The sequence below is a fragment of the Rattus norvegicus genome, chromosome 10, assembly GCF_021556685.1.
Source record: "Rattus norvegicus strain SHRSP/BbbUtx chromosome 10, alternate assembly SHRSP_T2T, whole genome shotgun sequence".
Taxonomy (NCBI): Eukaryota; Metazoa; Chordata; class Mammalia; order Rodentia; family Muridae; genus Rattus; species Rattus norvegicus.
This window is the reverse complement of record NC_141543.1, coordinates 49,997,318-50,021,845: the sequence shown is the minus strand read 5'-3', so window position 1 is coordinate 50,021,845 and position 24,528 is coordinate 49,997,318. Positions and strand designations below refer to the sequence as shown.

Genomic DNA, 24,528 nt, shown 5'->3' with positions numbered 1-24,528 from the left:
ACATGACTTTAATCCTAGAATTCAGGAAACAGAGATAGGGAGATATCTTCCAGCTAGAGGCCATCCAGTCTACCCCGCAAGTTCCAGAATTACATAAAGATACCCTGTCTCAAAGGACAACAATAAATGAACTTAAAGTAGCATGTGTGTCTGGAAAGACGGTTCATGGTTAAGAGCAGTTGGAAGCTCTTCCTGAGGACCCAGGTCCTACTCTCAGCACTTACAGGATACCTCACACCATTTGTAATTCTAGTTCCAGGAGATCTGATACCCTCTGGCTCCCTTCAGCATCCTTTATATGGTGCACAGACTTATATACAAACAAAATACCCATACACATAAAATAATAATATAAAAAAAAGGAGGTGTGGAGGCAGAAATAGCTCAATGATTAAGAATACTAGCTGCCCTTCCAAAGGACCCGGGTTCAGTTCCCATCATTGACATTGTGGTTCACAACTGTTTGTAACTCCAGTTCTAGAGAATCGACACCCTCTTTTTGGTGTCAACAGATACTGGATGTACATGGTACAGAGAGAGAGGGGGGGGAAAGGGAGGGAGAGGGAGAGAGAGAGGGAGAGAGAGGGGGGGAAGGGAGGGAGAGGGAGAGGGAGAGAGGGGGAAGGGGAGGGGGAGGGAGAGGGAGAGGGAGAATTCCCATACATGTAAAATTAAAAAAATATAAGGAGGTTCAAAAGACGACTCAGTGGTTAAGAGCACTTGCTGCTCTTGCGGAGGACCTGGGTTCTGTTCACAGCTCCCACAAGGTGGTTTATAAACATTTGTAACTCTAGTTCCAGGGAATCTGATACTCAATTCTAGCCTCCCTGGGTACTACGCATGAATGGATACACATAATACATTCAGGGAAACATTCATATACATAAACAATGTTAAAGTAATAAAATAAAATGTGTTGGCTGTGGGTATGACTCAGTGTCAGAGGGCTTGCATGTAAATCCCTGAGATTGGTCTCCAACACTACACTCGTGCACACACACACACACACACACACACACACACACACACACAGTGTGCACTGAGTCAGTCAGTATGCATTTCGTTCAATCTATGAGGATCTTTTTTTTAAAGGTAGCTTTGAATGTTATTTGGGTCTAATTTCTTACTACCCAAAGCCATTAGGTATTTCTTTTAACCAGGATACAGAGAAAAGTCTGCAACTTTCTATCTCTTCTGAGCTCAGAGGACCCACTTCTCTGTGATAAGGTCCTGAGAAGGACCCCGCAGGGTCAGTCAGGGTTGTTTCTGGAAGGAAGGAAGCACCTGACAGGCTGCGGGGTAGAGATGGAAGGGCTGCCCCTTCTGCCGTGGAATCCCACCCTGCCCACTCACTAATCCCTTTTTTGGGATGAAAGTGACTTTTCCTCCAGGGCCACTCATACACAGTGACGCCTTTTCTCATCAAAACCACAGTCCCTTGAGTTCCAGCTCCAAAGTGGTTTCCACAGAGAAACCTCAAACGCTCTCAGTCACCACAAACCATTTGCAATACTGGCTCAGAGGCCTCACCCACGTCTCTGCCCCATCCTAGTTTATCCGTCTCAAATGTGCTGACAGAAGGCCTCTGGTTACAAGGACTTGGTCTTACCTGTCAGCATCCGCCATGTATTTACCAGGTGCCTACCCTTGTAACAAGGGTACAGATGCTCTCCCCTACATAGTAGTTTAGAGGCAAGTTGACTGACAAGGGACAGCCCTTAGGAGACAGCAGAGGGCGCTCCTAGGAGCAACCTGATCTCTAGACAAGGAGGAATCCATAGGCAATCCATGTGCTCCCAGTAATAGACAAAATGTAGGGTGTGCTGTGCACTGCACAGTCTTTCAAAGCCAGACTGCTAGTCAGAGGGCAAGAAAGAAACACTGGGTTGGAGCGATGGCACACAGCCCCTGCAAAACAGAGGTGGGGCAGAGGACACGACCAAAGCCAGACTGAGTTAAGTAGTGAGTTCCAGTCTGAAAAAGGAAGGTAAGTAGGGAGGAGAGGGGAAAGAGAAGTGGAAGCAAGGGAACAAAGAATAAAAACAAAACAAACAAAAGCAGGAGGGCCAGTTGGAAGCATCACACCTCTAATTCCAGCACTCGGGAGGCAGAAGCAGGTGGATCTCTGAGTTTGTGGCCAACCTGGTCTTTAGAGTGAATTCAAGGTCCAGGAGAGCCAGGCAGGGCTACACAGAAAAACCCTGTCTTGAAAATCAAAACCAACCAACCAAAAACAAAAATGGAAGAATAGAAGAGAGAGAATCCCAGAGGTGCCAGTGAAGTAGAAAAGCCCTCCACAACAATGGTTCATACTAAATGAAATGTCATCTCCCAGGCTCCGTGGAGGTTGCTATTCTGCTGCCCAGGGATGAGACCCAAAAGAGGGCAGGGCCTCCCACATTATCATGGTTGCCTACAAATTCTGAGCAAACCTGGCTTAGGGTCCTTGAGAGGGCTGGTGATCCCCCAAATGTCTCCTCCCATGAGGGGAACCAATGTACTTTGGATCCACCACACACACTCTCTCTCTCTCTCTCTCTCTCTCTCTCTCTCTCTCTCTCTCTCTCTCTCTGTCCTCCCCTTCCCTCTAGCTGGCCTTGCAGGGGCCAATACAACTGCAGGGAATCAAGAAAGAGGCTTTTCCTGAACTGTCTTGGGTATCCCAGCCCCACAGCAACACCCACTTGCCCTGGCTCTATTTGCTCCTGACCCAAACCTGGAGCAAGACAGCCCCACCTGCAAGCCCTGGTGGGAGGGAAGGCCTGAGACAGCAGTACCTACACGCCTCATTTGCTGGAATCTGCAAAAGTTCTATGGAGAACCAGGATCCAGCTGGTGGGTACTTAATGTCATTCTCCTTTGTGTCTGGAGAGGCAGCAGCCCCTGGGGTGCTCCTCACCATGGCTCTAATCCCATGACTGGACTGCAGCACTGGGGAGGTGGAGGTGCTGGAAGCCTGCCTGCTGGGCTCAGGCCCCCGTCCCATTCATAGCCCAGGCTCCCCCAGTAATTCGATAATTGGGTGGGATTTTCACCGAGAGAGAGGGAAAGTCCAAAGTAGCGATGAGCCAGCTCTCCTCCCTCCCTGTCTCATTCCAGAGTTCTTCCCTGAGAGTAGAGGTCTAGTAGTGACTCAGACTAGGGAGGGTGAACAAAGGCTAGACTCATAATGGTGGTGCATAAGAAAAAGAATGGTTCTCTCTCTAAACTTGGGTTTCCTGATGCCATCTCTAGGTGACTCCTGGGGCCAGGGTCTATAAAAACATGGATGGCATCTTCATATCATGAGCTCCCTTTACTAATGGTCAGCCACTGTGAACATTGGGCAGGAGGAGTAAGGAGTAGCCTGCCTCTGTTTCTCCAGTCTATACCAAGCTTACAGAAGCGGCTGGGCATCTCTTGCTCTGAGAAGCAATCCTGCACAGCCCCTGACACACCTCAGACCACTTTATGCTCCCTCCGAGCCACAGGGCGAGGCGAGTCAGGACCACAGGCTCTAGAAGTGGACGGGGCACCATGAACAAGCCTGAAACTTGCGTTTGTAGCTCTGCCATGGTGACGCTCTCTTCAATTCAAAATGCCACAAAAATTCCTGCTGAGCTTCCTTAACAGCCTCCGCACTGAGGACCAATCCCTGGTGGGAGGTGTCTCTTACCTGCTATGCCTTCAGGTGCTCCAGGGAGAAGCTGGAGCACATCCAAACTTGTACCTTGTCCTCAAATTACAAAACTACCTAGGGTCTTTTCTCTGGGCTACAAAATTCTGCAAATGGCCTCAGTTAGGAGGAATCAATGTGGATGACTTTGGAAACTTCACTTTGCCTTCCCAATCAGCAAAATAATGTTTGCCAAAGTCCTCAGATTTCTTACTGCCGACTTGAAAGCGGTGTTTCCAGAATCTGAGCCCAGGGGCTGCAACTTCCTTCCCATGGGTTTCTGTGTTCTCTTCCCAGGCTGAATATGAGGGAGAGAGAGTAAAGGGATCAAATCTTAGACTTGGACTCCCTAACAACTACCTGCGTACAGGGTCGGCAGTGCGCCATGCTCCGGGAGGGGGTGTGGCTACAGATCGACTCCTAAGACAAGGTGATGGACGAAAGGAGCATCAACACTTCCAAGAACAAGAGACAGGATGTGGCAGTGCTAGCGGGGCACTGTATGTCTTGCCCTCAACTCAGGGCGCCTGGGGCTAGAGATCCAGGGCCTGGTCTTGTGACCCAGATAGGTTGAGATCGGAAAGAACGAAGCCCAAGCCTGAGGACTACGCAGTGCAATTCTCAGCTGGCACAGCGCGGACCTGGAAGGCCACTAACCCGGTGCACACCTGGGCACATCCAACACCCTGTGCATCCCGACGCGCATTGTACTCCGACACATACCAGCGGTGCCCCAGTACCCCCTCCACGAACACCGACACACCCCGCACTCTGCACACACCTTCAGCACCCCAGCACAGGGAGCTCTGTCATTCACCCTAGCACCCCGCGCACCCACAGCCGCGGGAGGGGCCAGAGCCGCCAGGCTTCAAACCCCCGGGGCCCCGCCCGCCCCCTGCCCGCCCCTCCCCGGCCCCAGCCCCGGCGGGCGCCCCCCGCGGCGCTGCCCCGCCCCCGCCGCCCCGCGCCGCCCAGGGCCTCGGCCCGCCGCCCGGCCGCCGGCCCACCTGGCGCAGCGCCGCCCTCGGAGCCCGTGTACCGGTGCACACCCGGGAACCCCGCGCACCCCGCTGCCACAGAGGGCCCAGCGCCACTGCAGCCGCGCCACCTCCCAGGGCCGGGCCAGCCCCGGCGTACGCGCTCTCGGGGTGGACTCCCCCCGCTGCGCGCTCAAGCCCACGATGGCTCCTCTCGGATACCTCTTAGTGCTCTGCAGCCTGAAGCAGGCGCTGGGCAGCTACCCGATTTGGTGGTGAGTGAGTCTCCTTGCGTTCGCCCCCGGGCCCCAGTGCCACCCTAGGGCAACCGCCCCTCCTGGGGCAGGGCCCCCACCGTCGCTCTGCGCACTGGCTGCGGGCGGGTTGTTTTCCTTGGCTGCCACTTGGACCTGTTCGGGCCGCAGCTGGGACGCGGGTGGCGGAGCTTCCGGGGACACTGATTCCCCTGGCAGGAGGGGAAAGAGGGCAGTGAAGGTCCATGCTGTCCTTGGCGTCGAACAAGAATGGCAGAAAGCGGGTCAGCACATGACACTAAAGCCTAGGCGATTGTCGAGGAGAGAGGGTAAAAGGGAAGCCGCGCAAGGAAGAGACTCTTCTTAGGGACCCTATTACACACACACACACACACACACACACACACACACACACACACACACACACACACACTTTAAAACAAAGTCGGCAAGGCAAGACCGAACAGCTCGGGGCAGCACAGTTACGTAAAGACAGTCCGAGACCGGGCGGGGAGTGGCTCGGAGCCTGCGGCAAGGCGCACCGGGACCAGCCCGGAGACCTGCGCGCTTCCCCAACGCTATTGCTGTAGCTTCTACGTGGCTGTCCGGGTGGAAGGTCGGTCTGCCGTCCACAGCCTGATGGTCTGGCTGACAAGGAAACACTGCTGCCGGGAGGGGTGAGCAATAGGTAAAGTAAGGGATTTAAGTTTCCCCGGAGTGAGAGGCTTGGGGACCCGGTCCTGGAGAGGCTGGACAGCATCCTTCACTCCAGACAAGGCACACTAGAAGACCCTTCTCAGCCTAGGGATGGAGTGAGATTAAGCATAGGAAAGATCCTGGCTCTCAGGCCCTATGTCCTCCGCACGTACCCTGAAAGGAGGAGAAATTGGGCCGACCCTTCCTCGGGGCGTGTGACACTCTTTCCCTTCATGGAGTGCAGACTTAAGGTCACGATCAGCGGCGCAGATCTCTCCTCGAACACAAACGAGAGGATTGAGAGCGTCAAGGTACCGGCGCGCACCGCTGGTGAAAACTCAGTTGGATAGAAGCCTCCCCACAAACGTGCGCACCACCCCCCAGGAACACTCCAACAGCTTGCCTGGAATTATAATAATTATGCCGAGGGGAAGGGGGGACCCAGCGAGCCGAAGTACATCTAATCCGATAATCATTTTTCTCTTCGAGATGCTTCAGGAGAAGAGCTGAGAAGCCTGGGGTGGGGATGCAGGGCCCGCGCCGCGGCAAGGATGGAGGGTGGGCAACCAGGAGTCGTTGGGGGCTGGAGAGGCTGCTGCGCAGTGGCTGCGCTCTACACAGGTCTAGCTGAGCCTCAGCTCCTGTGAGAATTTTAGGATCTGGAGGGGCACCTGTGGAGCACTGTGGCCTCCGGGAGCGAGGATTGCGCTAGGCATGTCTAGGAGCGCGGACACACTGAGGTGCGTCCCGGCGTCCGCGGGGAGCCAGGGGCAGCGCGTCCGAGGGAGCCCCGCGGGCTGCCCGCTGCTGAGCCAGGCTTCTAATTAGAACCCGCCGCCGCGAATTCCTGGGCTCAAGAGGAAGCGCCTTCGCCCCCGCTCTACTCCCATAAAGAAGGGCCTTGTCGCCAGCCTCCTGGCTACCCCGGGTCCTGGGACTTTTGTCCCTAAGGTCGGGGGGGGGGGGTGTCACTAACCGGGTCCACCCAAGCCCGCAGAAGTATGGCCTCCTTTTCACCTGGGCTGTTAGACTCCCCCCTCGGGTGCACACGGCATTCTCCAGGTGAGAGGGGAGGGGTGTGAAAAAGTGAAGCCCTTAGCCTTCCCACCCCTCCCCTCAAAGGACCGGGGCAACCCTTTGGCCCCAGAAAGTGATACGGAAGTCCACCTGGTATTCATGGGGTTGGGTGACAAGGGCCACCTCTCCGCCCATCCCCTACTCCCACTTTGTTCTCTGTAGGATTCTCACACTTAACAATTCTGCTTCCTGAGACGCAGCCCCCCTCGCTCTGGGATGCTGGCTTCCTGGGGACAAAACCTAGTTCCCCTCCTGCCCCCTCTATTCCCTCTCAGTCCCTGGCAGGCTCAAAGTGTCAGCTGGATCAGACACTCTGCAGAATGGAGAGGGAGGGTCCCCTAAAACGGGCGGCAGTGGCTTCAGTCACTTTATACAGTGTGGTAGCTGGCTCTTTAATAAAGGTTGTTTTGTAGTTCCTACCTACCCAAGCTTCAAGCTTCTCCTCTTTTCTCTTGCCCACGGTCTGGGCCTAGATGAGACAGAGCCCCCAATGTGGAGGGGCCTCATGGCTACTGCTGGGTGGGCTACTGGTAAGCTCCATAGAGAGGCAAAACAGGACTCTTGAACCTTTTCTTTCTTTTTTTTTTTTTTTTCTTTTCTTTTTTTCGGAGCTGGGGACCGAACCCAGGGCCTTGTGCTTCCTAGGCAAGCGCTCTACCGCTGAGCTAAATCCCCAACCTCTGAACCTTTTCTTATTTGTTACATTCACCCTCAGACTGCTCGCTGATTGTTTTACTTGACCTCCCGCCCAGCCTGAGCCTCTCTCCCCCTTTCTGACCCCCAGCTCCCCTTTCCTACAAAGCTAAAGTGAATAGCAGAGAAGTTCCTCACCTGCAGGACCAAAACCAGGAAATCTCAAATCAGGAGTAATTAGGCTTTTGAAGATGCCGTGGGTCTTCATGGGGAGGAGGGAGAGAGGAGAAAGTTGGTGCTTCTCTGTTTCTGGTGGAACCATGAAGGTCTACCACCTCCCCAGGACCTACTCTGAGGGATGGGTGGTGTGTTCAACCCCATTGCCAGTCCTAATATCACAGGCCCATCCAAAGTAAGAAATCCATGAGTGTCTGTTTTGGGATCTTTAGGAGTTGGGAGAAGGGGCAGGCAAGAATGTGGGCTCCATCAGAGGACTCACACAGAAGGAACTCTAAGATGCTCTAAGATGTGCCTGCCCCCCACCTCCTCTTCCCTTCTTATCTCCAGTCTAGAAATGCCAGCCTTGTGGCTCCCTGCTTCTCCCCAGACACTGAGCTAATTCTGGCAAGGAATTGACTTTATTCAAACCCACAACTCCCTCTGTTCCCTCCTGAGGCTACACTGCTATGTTCCTGCCCTCACTGGCCACTTCTTGCTGCCATTCTCTGTTCTCAGCCCAATACTGAGCCCATGCCCTCACTGCCACCTGGATTTCCTGTTTGTGTCCCTGCTCCTTGCTCCTTTACTTGTGGAAGAGCCATTGTCCCAGCTCCCCTTTCTCCCTTCCTCATCAGGGTTCCTCTCCTACAGGCACGTTCCTTATGGACCACCAATTCCTGAGTGTGGGAAACACAGCAGAGCATGTGGGGCCAGTGCTCAGCTCACAGCTCCTCCGGAGTTTCTAATAGTTTCCTCCTCTGTGGGGTTCTCCCTGATATCCCTGAAGCTGTGTGCTGTATCCCAGGGATACTTTAATGAGTCCCACTTAGTTCCTCTTCTTAGCACATAGGTGTCTCCAGTTTCTCACTCTTGTCTGCAGTCCTGATACCACCCTCCCCAACTCTCCCACTCCTATGCACTGCTGGGCACAGGCAACCTCCAAGGAAGTCTTAGCTTTCTTTCCACCTCCTTGTGACCTGGTGATGGACACACAGGGTACGTGTGTGTGTGTGTGTGTGTGTGTGTGTGTGTGTGTGTGTGTGTGTATTAGAAAGAGAGAGAGAGAGGGTGATGTCTGTCCGGAAACCGGGAAAGGGAATAACACTTGAAATGTATATAAGAAATACTCAAGATAATAAAAAAAAATAAAAAGAGAGAGAGAGAGAGAGAGAGAGAGAGAGAGAGACTAGGGAGCATGTGGGAATAAGTAAGGTGGGGAGGTTACAGATGAGGTGGATGGTCCATGTAGAATCACGAGGTTGCCAGCGTGAACAGGTGCACAGGCTGCTGTGCAGAGCAGATGAGGAGCTGAGAGAGTAGAGCTAGGCAAAGACAGGTAGACTGAGGGAGAGTCAAGCTGAATTTCCTGGCTTGCTACAGGGCTGTGGAGGTTGCTCCAGAGGTGTCATTTATGAGCCTTCATCCCAGTCCAGCCATTAAAGCCTGCTCTCTCCCTCATCTTTGAGCTCTTCCCAATCTTCCCACCTCTGTCTCTCAGTTCTCTGTCTTTCTGTTCCTTCCCTCCTTCCTGTTCTTCCTGTTCTCCCTTCCTTCTCTCTTCTCTCACCTCACTTGGTCAGTAATTAACATAAAGCTCACAAAGCGAAAGAAGTCAGGACCCTAAACAAGTATTGCGACTCCTAGGACACTGAGGTAGGTGCTGCCTCCTCAGAACTGCCAATCACTCAAACTGTCATCATAAACTACAAGAGGAACAGTCAAAGCCAGCCCTTTCCCAAAACCAACTTGCAGAGCTTTTCCAGACTTTGATGCTCACACTCTCCAAATGTTATTTGGGGGGGGGGGGGGAGTTGTCTCCAAAGCTGGATGTCTTTCTTCCACTCAGCTTTATGTCCCCTTTAAATGACTTTCTATATCATTGGCATATAGTTTCCCAGACCCTTTGTGACCAGAGAGCAGAGAGTCAGTGAATACAGTGGCAGTGAGTATATTCTTAGGCAATTATTAATGGCCCGGTAACATCCCCTACATACAGACATTTGGTCCCCGATTCAAACCTTTGGCCTGCTCAGGCAGTGGCTTTAATGTGGAGGCAGAGGCAGAGAGGCAGAGAGGCAGAGGCAGAGGCAGAGGCAGGCAGGTCTCAGAATGAGTTCCACATCAGCCAGGGCTATATACATAAACCCTATCTTGAGGGAAAAACAAAACAAAAACCCTTTGGCCTGGTAGGTTAGACCCTTGGCAATTCAACCATCCTTCTTTTGATATGGTCCAGGATTCAGGAAACAGGATCCAGATTTGTCACCTTGTCCCTCAGAATAAGAGTATGGTCAGTGCTTTCTGATATGTGACCAGAGCCTAAGTGTAAAAGATCTGCCAACCATTTGTGAAGATGTACAACCTCTGTGTGGTGGTGGTGGTGGTGGCAGAGGTGCTAACACAGCAGCTTAATGACAGGGCACTAACAAGTCGGGTTCTTCTCTGGTTGGTCTAGTAGGTTGGTCTGTGTACCAGCCTGAAATCACTCATCGGCAGAGCTCTTCCTCTCCCTCTACCCTAGGTCCTGGGTGTGAGGACTGCTGGCCTAGCCTTTGGGATTTCTGCCTTTGCCTCTGCTCTGGGAGGGTGAAGAATTAGGCTCTTGGGCGGAGAGGGTTCATGGAGGTCCATTTGGATTTCTGACAGTCCTCTGGTGAAGGAGGCTTCATTTTCTGCTTGGCCTCAGAGGCTACAGCCAAGGGTGTAGAGAACTGGCAGGCGGCTGGCCTAGGGGCAGGGTGTGAAAAGGCTTCCCGAGGGCTTGTCCTGGTACCAGTCTTGCTATCTAGGATATGGTGAGCAGCTGAATCCAAGGCTGAGAAAGGGAGCTAGCCACTTCCCTTCTCTTCCCTTCTGAAGGCCAAAACTTCCAGGAGACTGTTAGCAACACAGGGGCCACATAGCCCTCCTTAGAGTCCACAAAGCCTTCAAGTCCACTTTGTGCCCTCTGTGGTGAGCTGTTGCTCACACACTGCATTTGTAGAGAGTTCTGGGACTAAATCTCAGAGAGAAGGCCCAGGCCCACGACCAGAGAGGCCTTAGCCATATGAACCCTGCCACCTGTACCCAGGAGCATTCCTCCCCCCTTGGAAATAGCACATTTCTTACACCTACCATAAAGTCAAGCGGACCCAGTCAGTGTGACTTCCTTTCTCCTCCCTGGCCTTGCTTTTTTGCCCTTTGCAGCCAACCAGTAAGGTTGTGTTGAGTGGATGAATGGACAAAATCTACAGTGAACAACAGATACTGCACCCGAGCATGGTGGACACAATGGACATGGGGACACATTTTAATATTTCTAATACCTTCCCCCATCTCACCACGTAACAACTTTCCAACTCTGAGACCTAGAGGAACCTGGCCTCTGCCTCTACCTAGGTCTCCCTCCAGGGCTCCCCAGGTGACACCCTCGAGGTGTCTGATACATTGGCGCTTCCACATTCCTTCACCAGAAGAACGTGCCGCTGCCGCCCAGGGAGGCTGGCAAACACATGGCCGCCGGCGCGGGAGCCTCCGCCTGCCAGGACTCGCTCAAAGTATGTGTCAGTAATCCTGCTGGCCCGGCGGGGCAGGACAGGCGCTGGCTGGGAAGGGCTCTGTGCTGCCTGGAGTAAGGACTTAGGACCCCCTCCCCAACTTAGAAAGTGCTGGAACTCAAGGATGGCTTCCATTTTCTGGAGATGCTGTCCGTTTGTGGGAAGGCAGCGGATTGTTGGAGCTCAGAAACACAAGTACCCCAGGGATAGCTCTCCGTCTGGGTAGTTTCTGGGCAGCCCCATTCAGGAGAGGACAGTGTGCTTTGTTCATGAATAGAGTGAGCCCCATACCCTGGGTCTCAGGTATGAGTGTGGAAGCCTGGTGATGCCACTGAGAGGCCCAATTCTCCAGAGAGAAAAGCCTCAATGGATGGATACTCCATTGACCCACAACATCCTGGCGCAGGACCCTTATCAGCGGAGACCTCTCTACCCATGATCCTCCTTGTTTCCTCTGGGCCTGGGCAGAGCCTTGGGAACCCCACCTACTGGGATCCAACTCAGTGCTTACTGTGCCTGACTCCCTGCCAGCAGCGGACAAGAGAAGTCAGGTAAGTCAGGCACTTCCTGCACCAGATACAGATGCAGGGAGAGGTGGACAAGAGACAGTCCAGACAGGCAGGTAGCAGTGCCACCAGTATACAGGGATTCCGGGGTGGGGGTGGAGAGGCGGTGTATCCGCGTGCCTGTGCGCCTGCGCTGAGGCTCTGTCCATAAGATGTGCCTCTCTAGTCAGAAAAGCAATGGAGACTTGTATGTCCCACTCCTATCTTGAAGCCTCAGTTAGAATAAGGTCTACCATCTTAAATAGGGAAACTGAGGCCCAGGGCACCAGGAAAAGGTGTCAACTGTGACACTCAAGTGAAAAATAAATAGCACTGTAGCCTGGGCCCTCACCTATGCCTGTCCAAATGCAATTGGCCTCAGCGCAACTGCCAAGTTACCTCCTCGCACAGCCCCTCGCTGCCTGCCCACAAGCCGCTGTCATAAATGGAGGCAGATCCCCTGCTCGCTCCTGGAAGCTCGACATTAGCTCACATGGAGCTGGTGCCATGGCAGAAGGATGGGAAAATCCACTTGAGACCAAATAGAAGCGGGGGGAACCTTGGCCCGGGGAGGCCAGTGCTGGCCCAGGCTGGGCTGGCCTGCTGCCCATCTCCCAGTCCTGGACCAGCCTCCTTCCTCTGCTGCGTGTCACAGCCAGCGTTTCTGCTATATCCCTGGCCAGGTGCCCGGCCTTTCAACAGGAGCAAGGGAAGGAGGAGGGAGAAAAACCATTAGTGTTTGCCGGCTGCAGGCGTGGCTCACGTGGCTGCAGCCGCAGGATGAAACCCCTAGTCCAAGGATGGGGCTGTGTTCCAAAACATAGCAAGCTCTAAGTAGACAGCGATGCCTACCCCTTTAAGAACAAACTATGATTTAAGTAATAATTTTAAAAAAATTAACAGCATTAGTGAAAATGAAAGCAAGAGACTGACATCTGATTGGCATAACAGGCAGAGTTTTCACTAGTATGGGTTGGTCTTGTTTGACCCACACACACATGCTTATGTAAGGATTAAAAAGTTCCAGCCCTGCTTTCTAAGGCTCAGTTTAGACATCTGCATTTTGGGAACTTTTCAATGGTGGCCTTGGCAGTTACCTGGGTTCTAAAGTACTTAGGATCCACTACCTAACTTTGGCTGCCAATCCTTCTGCTGGGACTCAAGAAAAGGTTTGGGATGGGGTGGGGTGGCCAGATCTTTCGGAGGAGTGACAGGGGAACACTGATTTATTTTTTGGGGGGGTGTCCAGAGAATCTTGCAATGTGACGTCCAGTTGGACAGTTCAAATTCTAGCTGAAAGTAGAGATTGAGGGCTTCTCCCAAGAGGCTGTCCTCCACCCTGGTTGGCAGAGAGAGGGGAAGTGGAATGAATTCCTCTGGTCGTGAATCACAAGACCAGGTGTGGAGAAATGGGTGCAGCGAGGGCGTTGCCGCCTCCCAACTTCTCCCCAGGCCCAGGCAGGGCCCTCCTGCCCTAGCTGTTTCCATCACCCCAAGGCAGAGTTCAGACCTTACAGTGACCTTGCAACTAGAGGAGCTGGATACGGATTGGGAGTGACTGGTTACAAGGTCTCTTATTCTTAAGGCTCTCCAGGGTGAAAAGATAGGGGCACAGCCTAAGTCAGGACACAGGGTCCTTTGAGTAACCCGAGGGTTCTCTATCGTTGTCTGGACACTGGTTTACACATGTGAGAAGGATCCTGTGTGAAAGGAAATGGGGGAGAGAGTTCATTAGACACTCCTGGAAGCTCAGGGTGAACACTAGAGGCTTAATAAAGACTAGGTTCAGGCTGGACTGGATGAAGATCACCAGTTTGTTTAGCTGGTAGCCGTCTCTTAGGCCTTGTAAGCAGCCAAGGGTGACTGGCTAATTGCCAGGTCTCAGGTTCCACTGGTCGCCCCCTGTCCCTTCCCCAACCTCTGATATTTCTTGGGGGTTCAGATCTGATAAGTCTTGACCTTGAAGGGAGAGCAATAGCTTCAGAGAGGTCAGTGGAATGTCAGATGTCTAGGGGAAATTATGTTCATCGTTAACTCCTGGGAGAACGGAGTGGAGAAAATAGAAAAGGCAGGTGGTAAAGGCCTTTAGAGTCCATGAAGATATTCAGGTCTTTTGCATTTGGACTCAAGCCTTAGAAAATCCCTTGACTTTGGAGTATCTTTCGTGTTGTGGAACGTCAGACTGGAAGAGACCTCAGATCAGCAGCCTAAAACCTCGTTCCTGACACTATGCTCTAACCCAGTGGTTCAGCTAGGGACACTGAGGCTCCAAGAGTCTCAGAGGGGACCAGAATAGACCAGCACAGTGGGTCAGATGAGACCTCATGGTTGGGTTCACCATTCTCATCTCCCTTGATGTCTCCCCCTTGATGGAAGTGGCGTTGTAAGGGAAGCATGCCACTTTTGTAATGCTGCGTCATTTTGATGTGCCCGCTGCACACGGGCCCTGCTTGACACATTTCTTGATATTGGACTCATTCATAAATGTTATGTTGCTTGGGCTAGGACTTCATACACTTTAAGAGTGTCATAGTGTATCAGGGCCAAGAGGATGGCTCAGTCAGTAAATGAAGTTAGGATCTGTTACACAAGCACAGGGACCTATGTTTGATCCTCAGCACACACAGAAAAAGCATTATATGGTAGCAGTTTTGAAAGACCGGTGTTGAGGAGGTAGAGACAGGTAGGCCCCTATAGTTCACTGACCAGCCAGCCTAGCCTATAGTGAGCTATAGGTTCCAACAGGAGACCCTATAACAAAACACATAGTTACTAAGGAACAACACACAAGAGTGACCCCTGGCATCCAGTGCATGTGTACACACCTGAACAGGAATGCATGAAGGGATACCCTTGGGAGCCAGTATGCTGAGACTGCTGTTTTTGCCATATTAACCTGAAGTCTTGGCATAGGCTCCACTCATCGAGCCTTGGTTTCTTGTCTCAGGTGGCCTTGGGTCTCACCTGTCCCAGTTTGTCACATACAGGGTCTGTGAACACATCACCCATGGGCTCTACCTGGGGCAACTGTCGCTCATGGTGGGCAGATACAAGGCTGGGACAATGATGAGAGATTTGAAGGGACAAACACAGCAGAGCTGATCTGTGGAAGGAAAGGTCCTGAGTAGTAGCAGGAAGGGGCAGCTGTCCCCAGGCTAAGCCAACGGGCTTGTGGCATGTGCCCCTGGAGCTTGGACACAGGATGCCTAGAAAGTGGCATCTCTCAGAGATACCTCTTTGTTCTGGGTGTTAGGACTTGGTAAGGGTAGAAGAATCGAATGCAGTGAGAAGGACGGTGGTGTGCCCCTCGGTTCTTGTCAAAGCAGAGCAGAGACCCACAGATTTAAGAAATTTTGCAGCTCCCAGTATCAGCCGGACCAGGAAGTCACTTCTAACCTCATTCATGTTGTTGAGGGTCATTTTGTGTATTTGTAGGACTGAGTTGGCTGTGGCTTGGGGTAGCTCCTGAGAGTCCCTCTGTAGTCTCAGAGCCAGAAACTAGGAGGCAAACTCTGTGCTTGGATCCAACTTCTGAAAGCACAATTGAGTAGGGCAAATGTAGAAATCCAGACCACAGTGTATGCCCCAAAAGTCCTGATAGGACATTCTGGGCATAGTTTTGACCTCAGAACTCTGGGAACACCTCAGAGTTAGGGGTGCTGCCGGATTCTGGACCTGGAGAGGCTTCTGAGGAGACTGGGTGTGCTAGGAGCAGCTGAGTCCGTCTGAGTGTGGAGTCTGGCTACTCAGCCCACAGCTGTAGAGACCTGGTAGACTCCGAACTCCTGAATCATATTCCTGTGCCACCTCTGGGTGCTAACCCCATGCCCACGCTCCAAATGGGACAAGAAACGGAATTCTCATTCCCAGCTTGTCTAATTGCTTCGGGACCTTACCCTTGATCACGAAAGGAGGCGCACGCTGCTGCTGCTGCTGTTACAGCCAGTTTCTGACATCACTGAGGGAGGCCAGATATCCTCATGGTGGGTGAGAATTGAAGAAGGTATAGATGCTGTTGCAGTTGAGCGTTCTGTAGAAGTCTCACACACACACTAGCACGAACCCTACCAAATTCCACCTTGTTCTCCTTCCTATAAGTCAGTTGACTGGGCTCCTCATGGCTGTATTTTCTCCCCTTTCCTTCTGAACAATGTCCTTTTGGTTTTTTTTTTTTCTTTTTTTTTTTTTTTTTTCTGGGCTGGGGCTTGAACCCAGGACCTTGCGCGTCCTTTTGGTTTTTAATTTTAATCACGTTAAAGGTGGTGTGCACCTTTAACCCCAGCACTCTGGAGTAGGCAGAGGCAGGTGGATCTCTGAGTTTGAGGCTAGCCTGATCTACAGAATGAGTTCCAGGGTGTCCTTTAGTTAGTAGAGGGCTTGCCTCGTTCACGCAAAGGCTACACCTGTAATCTCAGCGCTTGGGGAGTAGAGGAAGGAGGATGAGGATTTCAAGGTCATCTTTAGCAATTTAGTAAATTGGAGGTTAGTCTGGGCTACATGAGATCCTGTGTCAGAAAACAAAAACAGGCAGGCAGACAGACAGAACTAAACAAGCAAAAACAAACCTAGACTAACCATCACAGCCCAACTGAAATCCAGGTTAACACACCTCCTCGACCCTGCCCTACCCCTCTCCAGTGTACAACAGCCACCCTGCTGTCTTCAGTGTTCCTTCCCACAAGGCCTCTGTGACTGGGCTTTCCTGGCGGTCCAGCTCTCGGGGAACAAGAACCGATCCAGGCTGCGATTCAAGGCACTTGAGAGGCCCTTGGGTCCAGAGAATGTTCTTTTTTACCCCTCTAAATCCATGAGAGGGAGCAGGAGGGATCCTGCTGGAGCTGCCCACACCCTGGCCACCTAGCTAGGGGAGGTGGCGAGCAGGGACCTGCCCAGAAGAGGGAAGGCAGAGAAGGCTGACTCAGCATCCCTAGAGGAAGGGGGCTGGGGAGCAGCTGTGGACCTGGAAGTCCCTTCTCTGCCTTCCTTGGGGGCTATGCCACACTATTGGCAGCAGCTTCATCTTCAGCAGCCTCCTTTTGCAGCATCCTCCTCTTCAGCTCATCTTCCAAACCCACATCATCAGCACCCAGGATCTAACAAGGAGGCCATCTTGGGAACTGGGCCCTGGCCCCAGTCAGTTCCTACTGTGAAGACAGAAACGGCCAGGTTCTGGCCAGATTCTTTTTTTCTGCTGTTTGAGGATGGTCATGCTTTCCATTTACTCTAAGTCTTCTAGTTAACTGCACTCACAGAGGGAAGATTGTCTTCTTCTTAGATGGATACACAGGTGTCCTTGCCCCCTTTCTGGGAGCTATGAATGTGGCTCAGTGGGTAGAATGATTGCCTAGCATCTGTGAAGTCTATGTCTGATCTCTGGCCCTGCAGAGGCAGATGGATCTCTGTGAATATAAGGTCAGCCTGATCTATATAGTGAACTCCAATACAGCCAGGGCTATGTAGGGAAAACCGGTTTTAAAAAAAAAACAAAAAAGGAGGAGTAGGAGAAAGAAGAGGAGGAGGAGGAGAAAAAGGAGAAGGAGGAAGAGGAAGGGGGAAGGAGAGAAGAGGCAATGGGGGCGGAGGGGGGATGTTGCCTAGACCAAGGGAAAAGTTTGCACAGGCGGGAGAGTCTTGGGGTGAGTGTGGGTGCAGTAGGTTGCGGGGTTCAGGGGGCTGAAGAATGGTACAAGGACAGCCAAAGTCCTTCTGGATCCATTGGACAGGAGGAAAGCAGATGAGCCTGAGGAGACATGGTGGGACCTCTGGTTTGTAGGTGGTCAGCCAAAAGTAACATGGTGACAGGGTACAGCAGTGGCTTTCCACCTTGGTCTACTCTCTTCCTCTCTGTTCTGGGCACCTGGCCAGCCCATCCTCTCTGCCATCCTTGAGGGCAAGGATCACAGATCCCAGACCACTCAGTATGTTCATGTCTCGGCCCTCAGGCCAGGACCTTGGACAGTGATTTTGTCATCCTGCCAAGTGTCTCCTCTCCTCATACTCACAAGTGCCCATGTGGCCCATCCAGTTCCATCAGGAACACACAGACAGTCATGGTGGTCTGCACCGAGAGAGGAATGTACTGATTGCTACTGAAGGCAGCAGGGAAGAGGGCGTCTATGAGCAGACTAACCATGGAGGTCAGGGGCCTGGAGAGGAAAGACCCACAACTACTGAGAGTAGAAGCAGTCCCCAGCCTGCACAGGGCTGGCCTTATGAACATGGGTCCTATCATGGGTAGGTGTGCACGGAAGAAACCTACCCAGTCGTCCCCCAGGCCTTACTCATAGCTGAGGGAGGGTGAAGGAGCAAAGAGCAGGCCCTGTCACGGCGTGCACACAGGGATACTCAAGAGGCCTGCGTCACACTGCACTAAGGCCAGGCACGTGGAGATGTGTGATGCAGGCCTCTTGAGTATTTCAGGAAATTGGAGAGCCCAGCTCTATGGGGACTAGACCCCAGGATGGATGTGCTGGCAACCTGAAAACTGTGATTGTGACCAGAGGTACTTGATGAGATGTGAGCACCATTTGAAGCAGCCACAGCCATGAGAAAATGCCCTCCTGAACAGTCCCCAGAGGGACCTAGTCACACCTTTAATCCCAGCGTTTGGGAGGCAGAGGCAGGTGGATCTCTGCAAGTTCCAGGCCAGCCTGGTCTACAGAGCGAGTTCTAAGGTAGTCAACAGCATGCAATGAAATCCTGTTGAAAATCAAAACAAAACACAAAATGAACAAGCAAAAGGGACCCACCCAGTCTTTTTTTTAAAGATGTGATTCAAAAAAAGATGGCTGTGGTGATGCCTATAATCTCAGCAGTAGTAGTCTGAGGATCATTAAGTTCTAGCCTGGACTAACTACATGTCTAATCCCAGGCTAGCCTCAGCTACATGAGACCTAAAGATGAGTGTTTCAAAAAGCAATAATAATAGGTAGGTATGGTGGCTCACGGCTTTAATCTCAGCACTCAGGAGGCAGAGGCAGGCAGATCTCTGAGTTCGAGGCCAGCCTGGTCTACAGAGTGAGTTCTAGGACAGCCAGGGCTACACAGTGAAACCCTGTCTCAAAAAACCTAAAAAGCAAAAACCAACCAATCAAACAAACAAACAAAAAACCCCAAAGACCAGTGATGAGTGCTTTTCCAATGTGCATGAAGTCCTGGGTTTGACACCTCTTCCCCGCCCCCACACCCCCAATATCTGAAGCTGTGGTGGTGTGCACCTGTGATCCCAGTGCCAGAGGTATGGAAGCAAAATGACCAACAGTTCAAGGTCATCTTGAGCTACATGTGACCTTATCTCAATATAGAAATGAATCAAGATTCAAATTTGTACAGTCAACTCTCTGTACGTGAAGGGTCTACAGTCACAGATTTAGCCTCTGAAAATCAAGTGTTTAGAAAAGCTGTATATGGCAGCACAGACCTGCACACTCTGGATGCTAAGACTACACAGTGAGGTCAGCCAGTGATGCACACAACAAGACCTTGTCTCAAAGAAAGGAAAGAGGAGAAATAGATGTTGGGAGCCAGGCCCAGTGGCTCATGTCTGTAATTCCAGCCAGAGGATCAGAAGTTTAAGGTCAGAATTAGCTACATAGCGAGTTTGAAGCCAGTCTAGGCTACATTTGGGAAGGTTGCTGCATGTGTACTGATCATGTGTGGGCTTCCTGTGTCAGCTTTCCCTGCAGTGTAGTGTGGCGCTCTACTGTCTTAGGATCCTTGTCATCTAGGTTTGACATGGACAGAAGGGTGTGTAGGCTATGTGCAAATACCATGCTATGTTATACAAAAGATCTAAATATCTGCTGTGTGCACATGTGTGAGCATGTGTTGTGTGTGCATGCACACAGTGGACATTTGCAGGCCACAAGTTATTGTTGGATATCTTCTGTCACTCCCCACTTTGATTTTTGGTACAGGGTCTGTCACTGAACCCAGAACTCCCTGGCTAGCCTGGCTGCCTCTGCTTCCCACCTCACCCTCAGTGCTATGGCCCCAGACATAGGCCAACCTGATTTTTACATGGGTGCTAAGTATCCTAGCTCAGGTCCTCACACTTACCTGGCAGGCACTTGACCAACACCTTTCTCCCCATCCCCTCCTCACACTTTTTAGCAGTCATTTGCTTTCTTCCCCTCCCCCACACCAGAGCTGGCTGGGATCCACTGAGACACCTCAGCAGCCATCCTCATCCTATCTCCATCAGTATCTGTATCCTCCAATGCCTTCCGAGGCCCGAGCCACAGGCTGAGGTTCCCTGAACCTGTACAGAGCAGGAATGCAGGTCTGATTCTTCGCACGCACAGTGAGTCGTGACAGCTTGACATGTGATCTACATCCTGGGTCCCTGGTCTACAACATCCCACCTCTAGGTGCCCTTCCTGGAAGATGCAGCTTCAGGCCAAGCATATGCACATAGCTCAGAGTCTGTCTGTTTCCAAAGATGGTCTCACACACCTCCTTTTCTTCCCACCAGGTCCTTGGCTGTGGGACCCCAGTACTCCTCACTGAGCACTCAGCCCATTCTCTGTGCCAGCATCCCGGGTCTGGTGCCCAAGCAGCTGCGCTTCTGCAGGAACTATGTGGAGATCATGCCCAGTGTGGCTGAGGGTGTCAAGGCGGGCATCCAAGAGTGCCAGCACCAGTTCCGAGGCCGGCGTTGGAACTGCACCACTGTCAGCAACAGCCTGGCCATCTTTGGCCCCGTTCTGGACAAAGGTACCCTGGGTGGTTAGGGTCATCTCTATATGGGCAGCATAAGGCCTTCCAAACTCCACCTGGCTGGGCTTCCTCCTCCTGACCAATGGAAGGCTTTGGAGAAGAAAGGAGGGGGGGAAAGGGAACCAGAAACCCACAGGGTGGGAGAGCTTGGATGTTGGGGAAGTGGAAGCACCCCTGGGCTGGTTTGGAAAGGAGAGAACAGCAGGAGGGCTAGGTGTTAGTTAGCTGCTGGCTAAGAGCAAATTATCCTAAAGTGTAGTGGTTAAGGCAGTAATTACCATGTGTTGACCTCCTGCTGCCGGGGGTCAAGGGCTGGGCTGGCTCTGCTTCCCATCCACAGGGAGGTCCACAGGAGGCTGGCTCAGCACCAGATGCTAGAGAGGCTCTGAAGTGGGGCAAAGGCTTCTTTCTGGAGTTTCTGGGACCCAGGGCAGAGACAGAGAGGGAGACAGAGATAGAGGAGGCAGAATCAGAGAGACAGAGAGACAGAGAGAGAGAAGAGAGACAAAGGTGGAAGAGGGACGGGGAGAGGGGGAGACTGAAGGAGAACACACACCAAATGAAAGCTTTCATGCCTTGAAAGAACAAGAAGGGGAAAAAATCATATAATTTAAATCACTTTAGAACATACAATCCCAGCACACTTAGCACACCCACAGAATTGCGACACCACCACTCCTAATTCCAAAATATTCTCATCCTCTCAAAAGGAAACCCCAAGCCCATTACGTGGTGCCCCTGGCAACCACTGGTTTGCTTCCTACCCCTGTGGTTTTCTTATACTGGACATTTCCTCTCTGTGTAATTATGCACTCTGTGGCCCTTTGTAGCTGGCTCCTTTCACTGAGTGTGAGGTTTACAAAGTTTATCTACGTTGCCATACACATCAATGCTTCACTCCTTTTGATGGCTGAATACTATTCCATATCATGGGGTGTGTGTGTGTGTGTGTGTGTGTGTGTGTGTACCTTAAATTTCATATGTCAAAAAAAGAATTTTATATGTAAAGGATGATGCCGCCTGTGGATTTCATTTCTTTTATTGGCCTATATTTATTGTGTTGGGTCTTATGAAGACATCTTCATACACATATAGAATATATTTTGACCTGACCTAATTCTGCTGCCCAGGACATCAGTTCCCAGTGGGACCAAAGTGGAGAGTAGGCCAAAACTATAAGCAGTGAATATCTTTGTTTCCTGAGTCACCCGGCTTTGGTGTTTGCTGCAGAGGTCAAAACACACTCTTGACCCCCATGTCTATCCCTGTGCACCTGCTAGATGCTCTCACACTTGAGGTACAGAATGCAACAGCACCTGTGGCTTTGCAAGTCTGTCTTGGAAGCATGGCCACTGAACTGTCCCCAAGGAGAACAGAGTTGTGGAGAGGCTGAGGCTGGGCTCCTGCAGTGGTCTCCCTGTGACCTTGGAGGTGTTTACATTCTTCTTTCCAGTGAGGTCAATGCAGCCTGAGCCTTTGGGGTGGAAGTCTGCCCCTGCCCTCTTTCACCTCCAGTAATCCCGTCAGCGTGGCTCCACCCAGTCCCGTCAGCCTCCATTCTCAAGCCAGGTCTTCACCTCATATAATGACATCATGCCACCAGCCCTGACCCTATGGTTCCTCTGACCCCCTTTCACACCCAACGTCATGACCCACCATTGATTTTCTTTCCTGGGTGACATCCATCAGCTCACTTCCAGGGGTGTCAGCGTCCCTATCTATAAAATGGGAAAGTAATTGCAGCTTGCAACCTGAGAGCTGTGAGTCGGGCTAATTACACACAGTTGCTCCCACAGGAATAGCACAGCTGTGTACAGGAGAGGGCATGGTCCCCAGGCTGGTATGGTTTACCAAGCACAGCTTATAGTATGCGCATGTGTAGCCCGTCCTGTGTCTTCACAGGAATGTGATGTGTGCACATGCAGCAGTAAATGCTAGTGTGCACGCATGTCTTCCCACATGACTACATATAAGCAGCACATGTGCATTCTGTTGTTTTGTTCTTGTCCGTCTGTGTTTGTGTTTTGTTTTTTGCTATGACACTGTACCTGATACTAACGATTTAAAGAGGGAAGATTGATTTTTGGTTCTTGGTTTCAGGGGGTTCAGCCCACCGTTAGTTGGCTCCATTGCCTCAGGCAAGGCAGTCAGGAGGTGGCTGGAATATGTGACAAAGGACTTCTTCCTTCTCTGGAACCGGAAAGTAGAGAAAGCCACAGGAAGGAGGAGCCAGGGATGAAAGACACCTTTCTAGGGCATGTCCTTAGCCACGTATCCCTCTTCTTCCCTGTCCCTTAATAACACCATTAGATCGTGACTCTGTCACGTTTGCTCATTAGTCCCAAGCTCAGGTTCCAGTCACCTCAACAGTCCTTCCCGGACAACACTGCATTTCAAAGCGTTAACGGTGTGTGCGGTTATTGTGTGTACGTGCACAGGCGCATTCAGTGTGGGGCTGCACTCACACGTGAATCTGTGTGTGTGCGTGTGGCTGCACACAGCGGTATCTGGGCCTCAGAGCACGTGCACGTGTGTGTGTATGGAATGTACACGTGTGGACATTCAGTGTGTGCAGAATAACTGCTTCTTACCTGGTTCTCTTCTGCTTTGTCACGGCCACAGGGCCCAGGCAGGAGAGGTGTACTACACCCAGGGGACTCCAAGCCCAGCATGGGTTTTTTGTATCTTGCCCCTCCAGAGAAGAAAGCTGTCCTACTTGAAGCCACAGCAGGTGATAGAGGATGTCTGTTGAGTGGGCGAGGAGAGATGTCCAATGTTTCCTGATACCTCGTGGTTGGAATCTGGAGTATCCTCCACAGGCTCATGCCTTGAATACTTGGTTCCCAGCTTGGGACCTTATTCCGAAGGTTGTGGAGCCTTTAGAAGCTGAGATCCCGAGAGGCTGGGGTTGGAAGGTTTCCTGCTTGTTGTCTGTGCTGCAGTGAAGAAGCCCGGCTCCCATTACCTCAGACAGAGACCCTCCATCCTCCTGCCTCTCTGTGATAGACTGAAATGGGCCAAACATGATTTCTGTCGGGTGTTTTATCACAGCAATTATAACTAATACATCCGCCTCCACGGTGGGAGTCTGTGGGAGTGGCACACATACTACCACCCTCATAATGCCAAAGCGAGTCTCTCGAGGAGCATGGAGGGCACCCCATGACCACCAACTATGTTTTAGCATCAAGGAAGGGCAAACTTATATTCTGTCATGCTGACAGAGGGGGTAGGGCTCAGTTTCTCCTCTTCACCAGGACCTCTTTTTTTTTTTTTTTTTTTTTTCCGGAGCTGGGGACCGAACCCAGGGCCTTGCACTTCCTAGGCAAGCGCTCTACCACTGAGCTAAATCCCCAACCCCACCAGGACCTCTTGTTATTCTCTCACTGCTGCCTTCGTGGGTGCGAGCATCTCTTCTTGAATTTACCATTTATGTGTGTCTTTCATAAAAAAATTTTTTTGTTCAGTTCTTCTATTCATTTTAATAGGGTTATTTCTACTTGGTTTGAGTTTCGATTATTTGTGTTTTTCTTTTTTTTTTTTTTTTTTTTTTTTTAAAGATTTATTTATTTATTATATATAAGTACACACTGTAGCTGTCTTCAGACACACCAGAAGAGGGCATCGGATCTCTTTACAGATGGTTGTGAGCCACCATGTGGTTGCTGGGAATTGAACTCATAACCTCTGGAAGAGCAGTCGGGTGCTCTTAACCGCTGAGCCATCCCTCCAGCCCCCTATTTGTGTTTTTCTTAATCATAGATTTAGTGTGTGTGTGTGTGTGTGTGCGCGCGCGCGCGCGCCTGTGTCTATGTCTCAGTTCTCTCCTCCTACCGTGTGGATCCCAGGGATTGAACTCAGGTTGACTCGAGTTCAATTTCCAGCACCCGAGTGGAAGTTTGCAACCTCCAAGAGACTTCAGTCTCAGGGAATTCCACACTGTCTTCTACTAACCTCCACAACCCGGAGACAAAACATGCAGACATTTAAATTTCTTATTTATTTATTTTTTTAAGATTAAAAAAAATTTTTAGTGTGTAGCACGTTTGCCTGTGTATGGTTTTGTGTACCTGGGTGAAGGTGCCCTTGGAGGCTAAACAGGGTTCAGACCCCGCTGAGCCGGAGAGACTGGCAGTTGGAGCTGTCCAGTGTGGCTGCTGGAAACTGGACTTGGGTCCTCTGTAAGAGCAGCCCATGCTGTCTATCAACTGCTGACCC

At 51.5% G+C, this 24,528-nt stretch overlaps 1 protein-coding gene across 2 annotated transcripts in view; it reads left to right on the top strand.

Moving 5' to 3' along the window:
- Positions 1–4,730: 4,730 nt before the first annotated feature.
- Positions 4,731–24,528, top strand: part of Wnt3a (Wnt family member 3A) — a 44,543-nt gene continuing 24,745 nt past the window's right edge. Inside the window, 2 exon segments of one of the 2 annotated variants that reach the window (NM_001414349.1) lie at positions 4,731–4,907; positions 20,066–20,307. In NM_001414349.1, the coding sequence (NP_001401278.1) occupies positions 4,837–4,907; positions 20,066–20,307 (313 nt within the window). In that variant the 5' untranslated portion in view covers positions 4,731–4,836. 2 annotated transcript variants of the gene reach the window in all.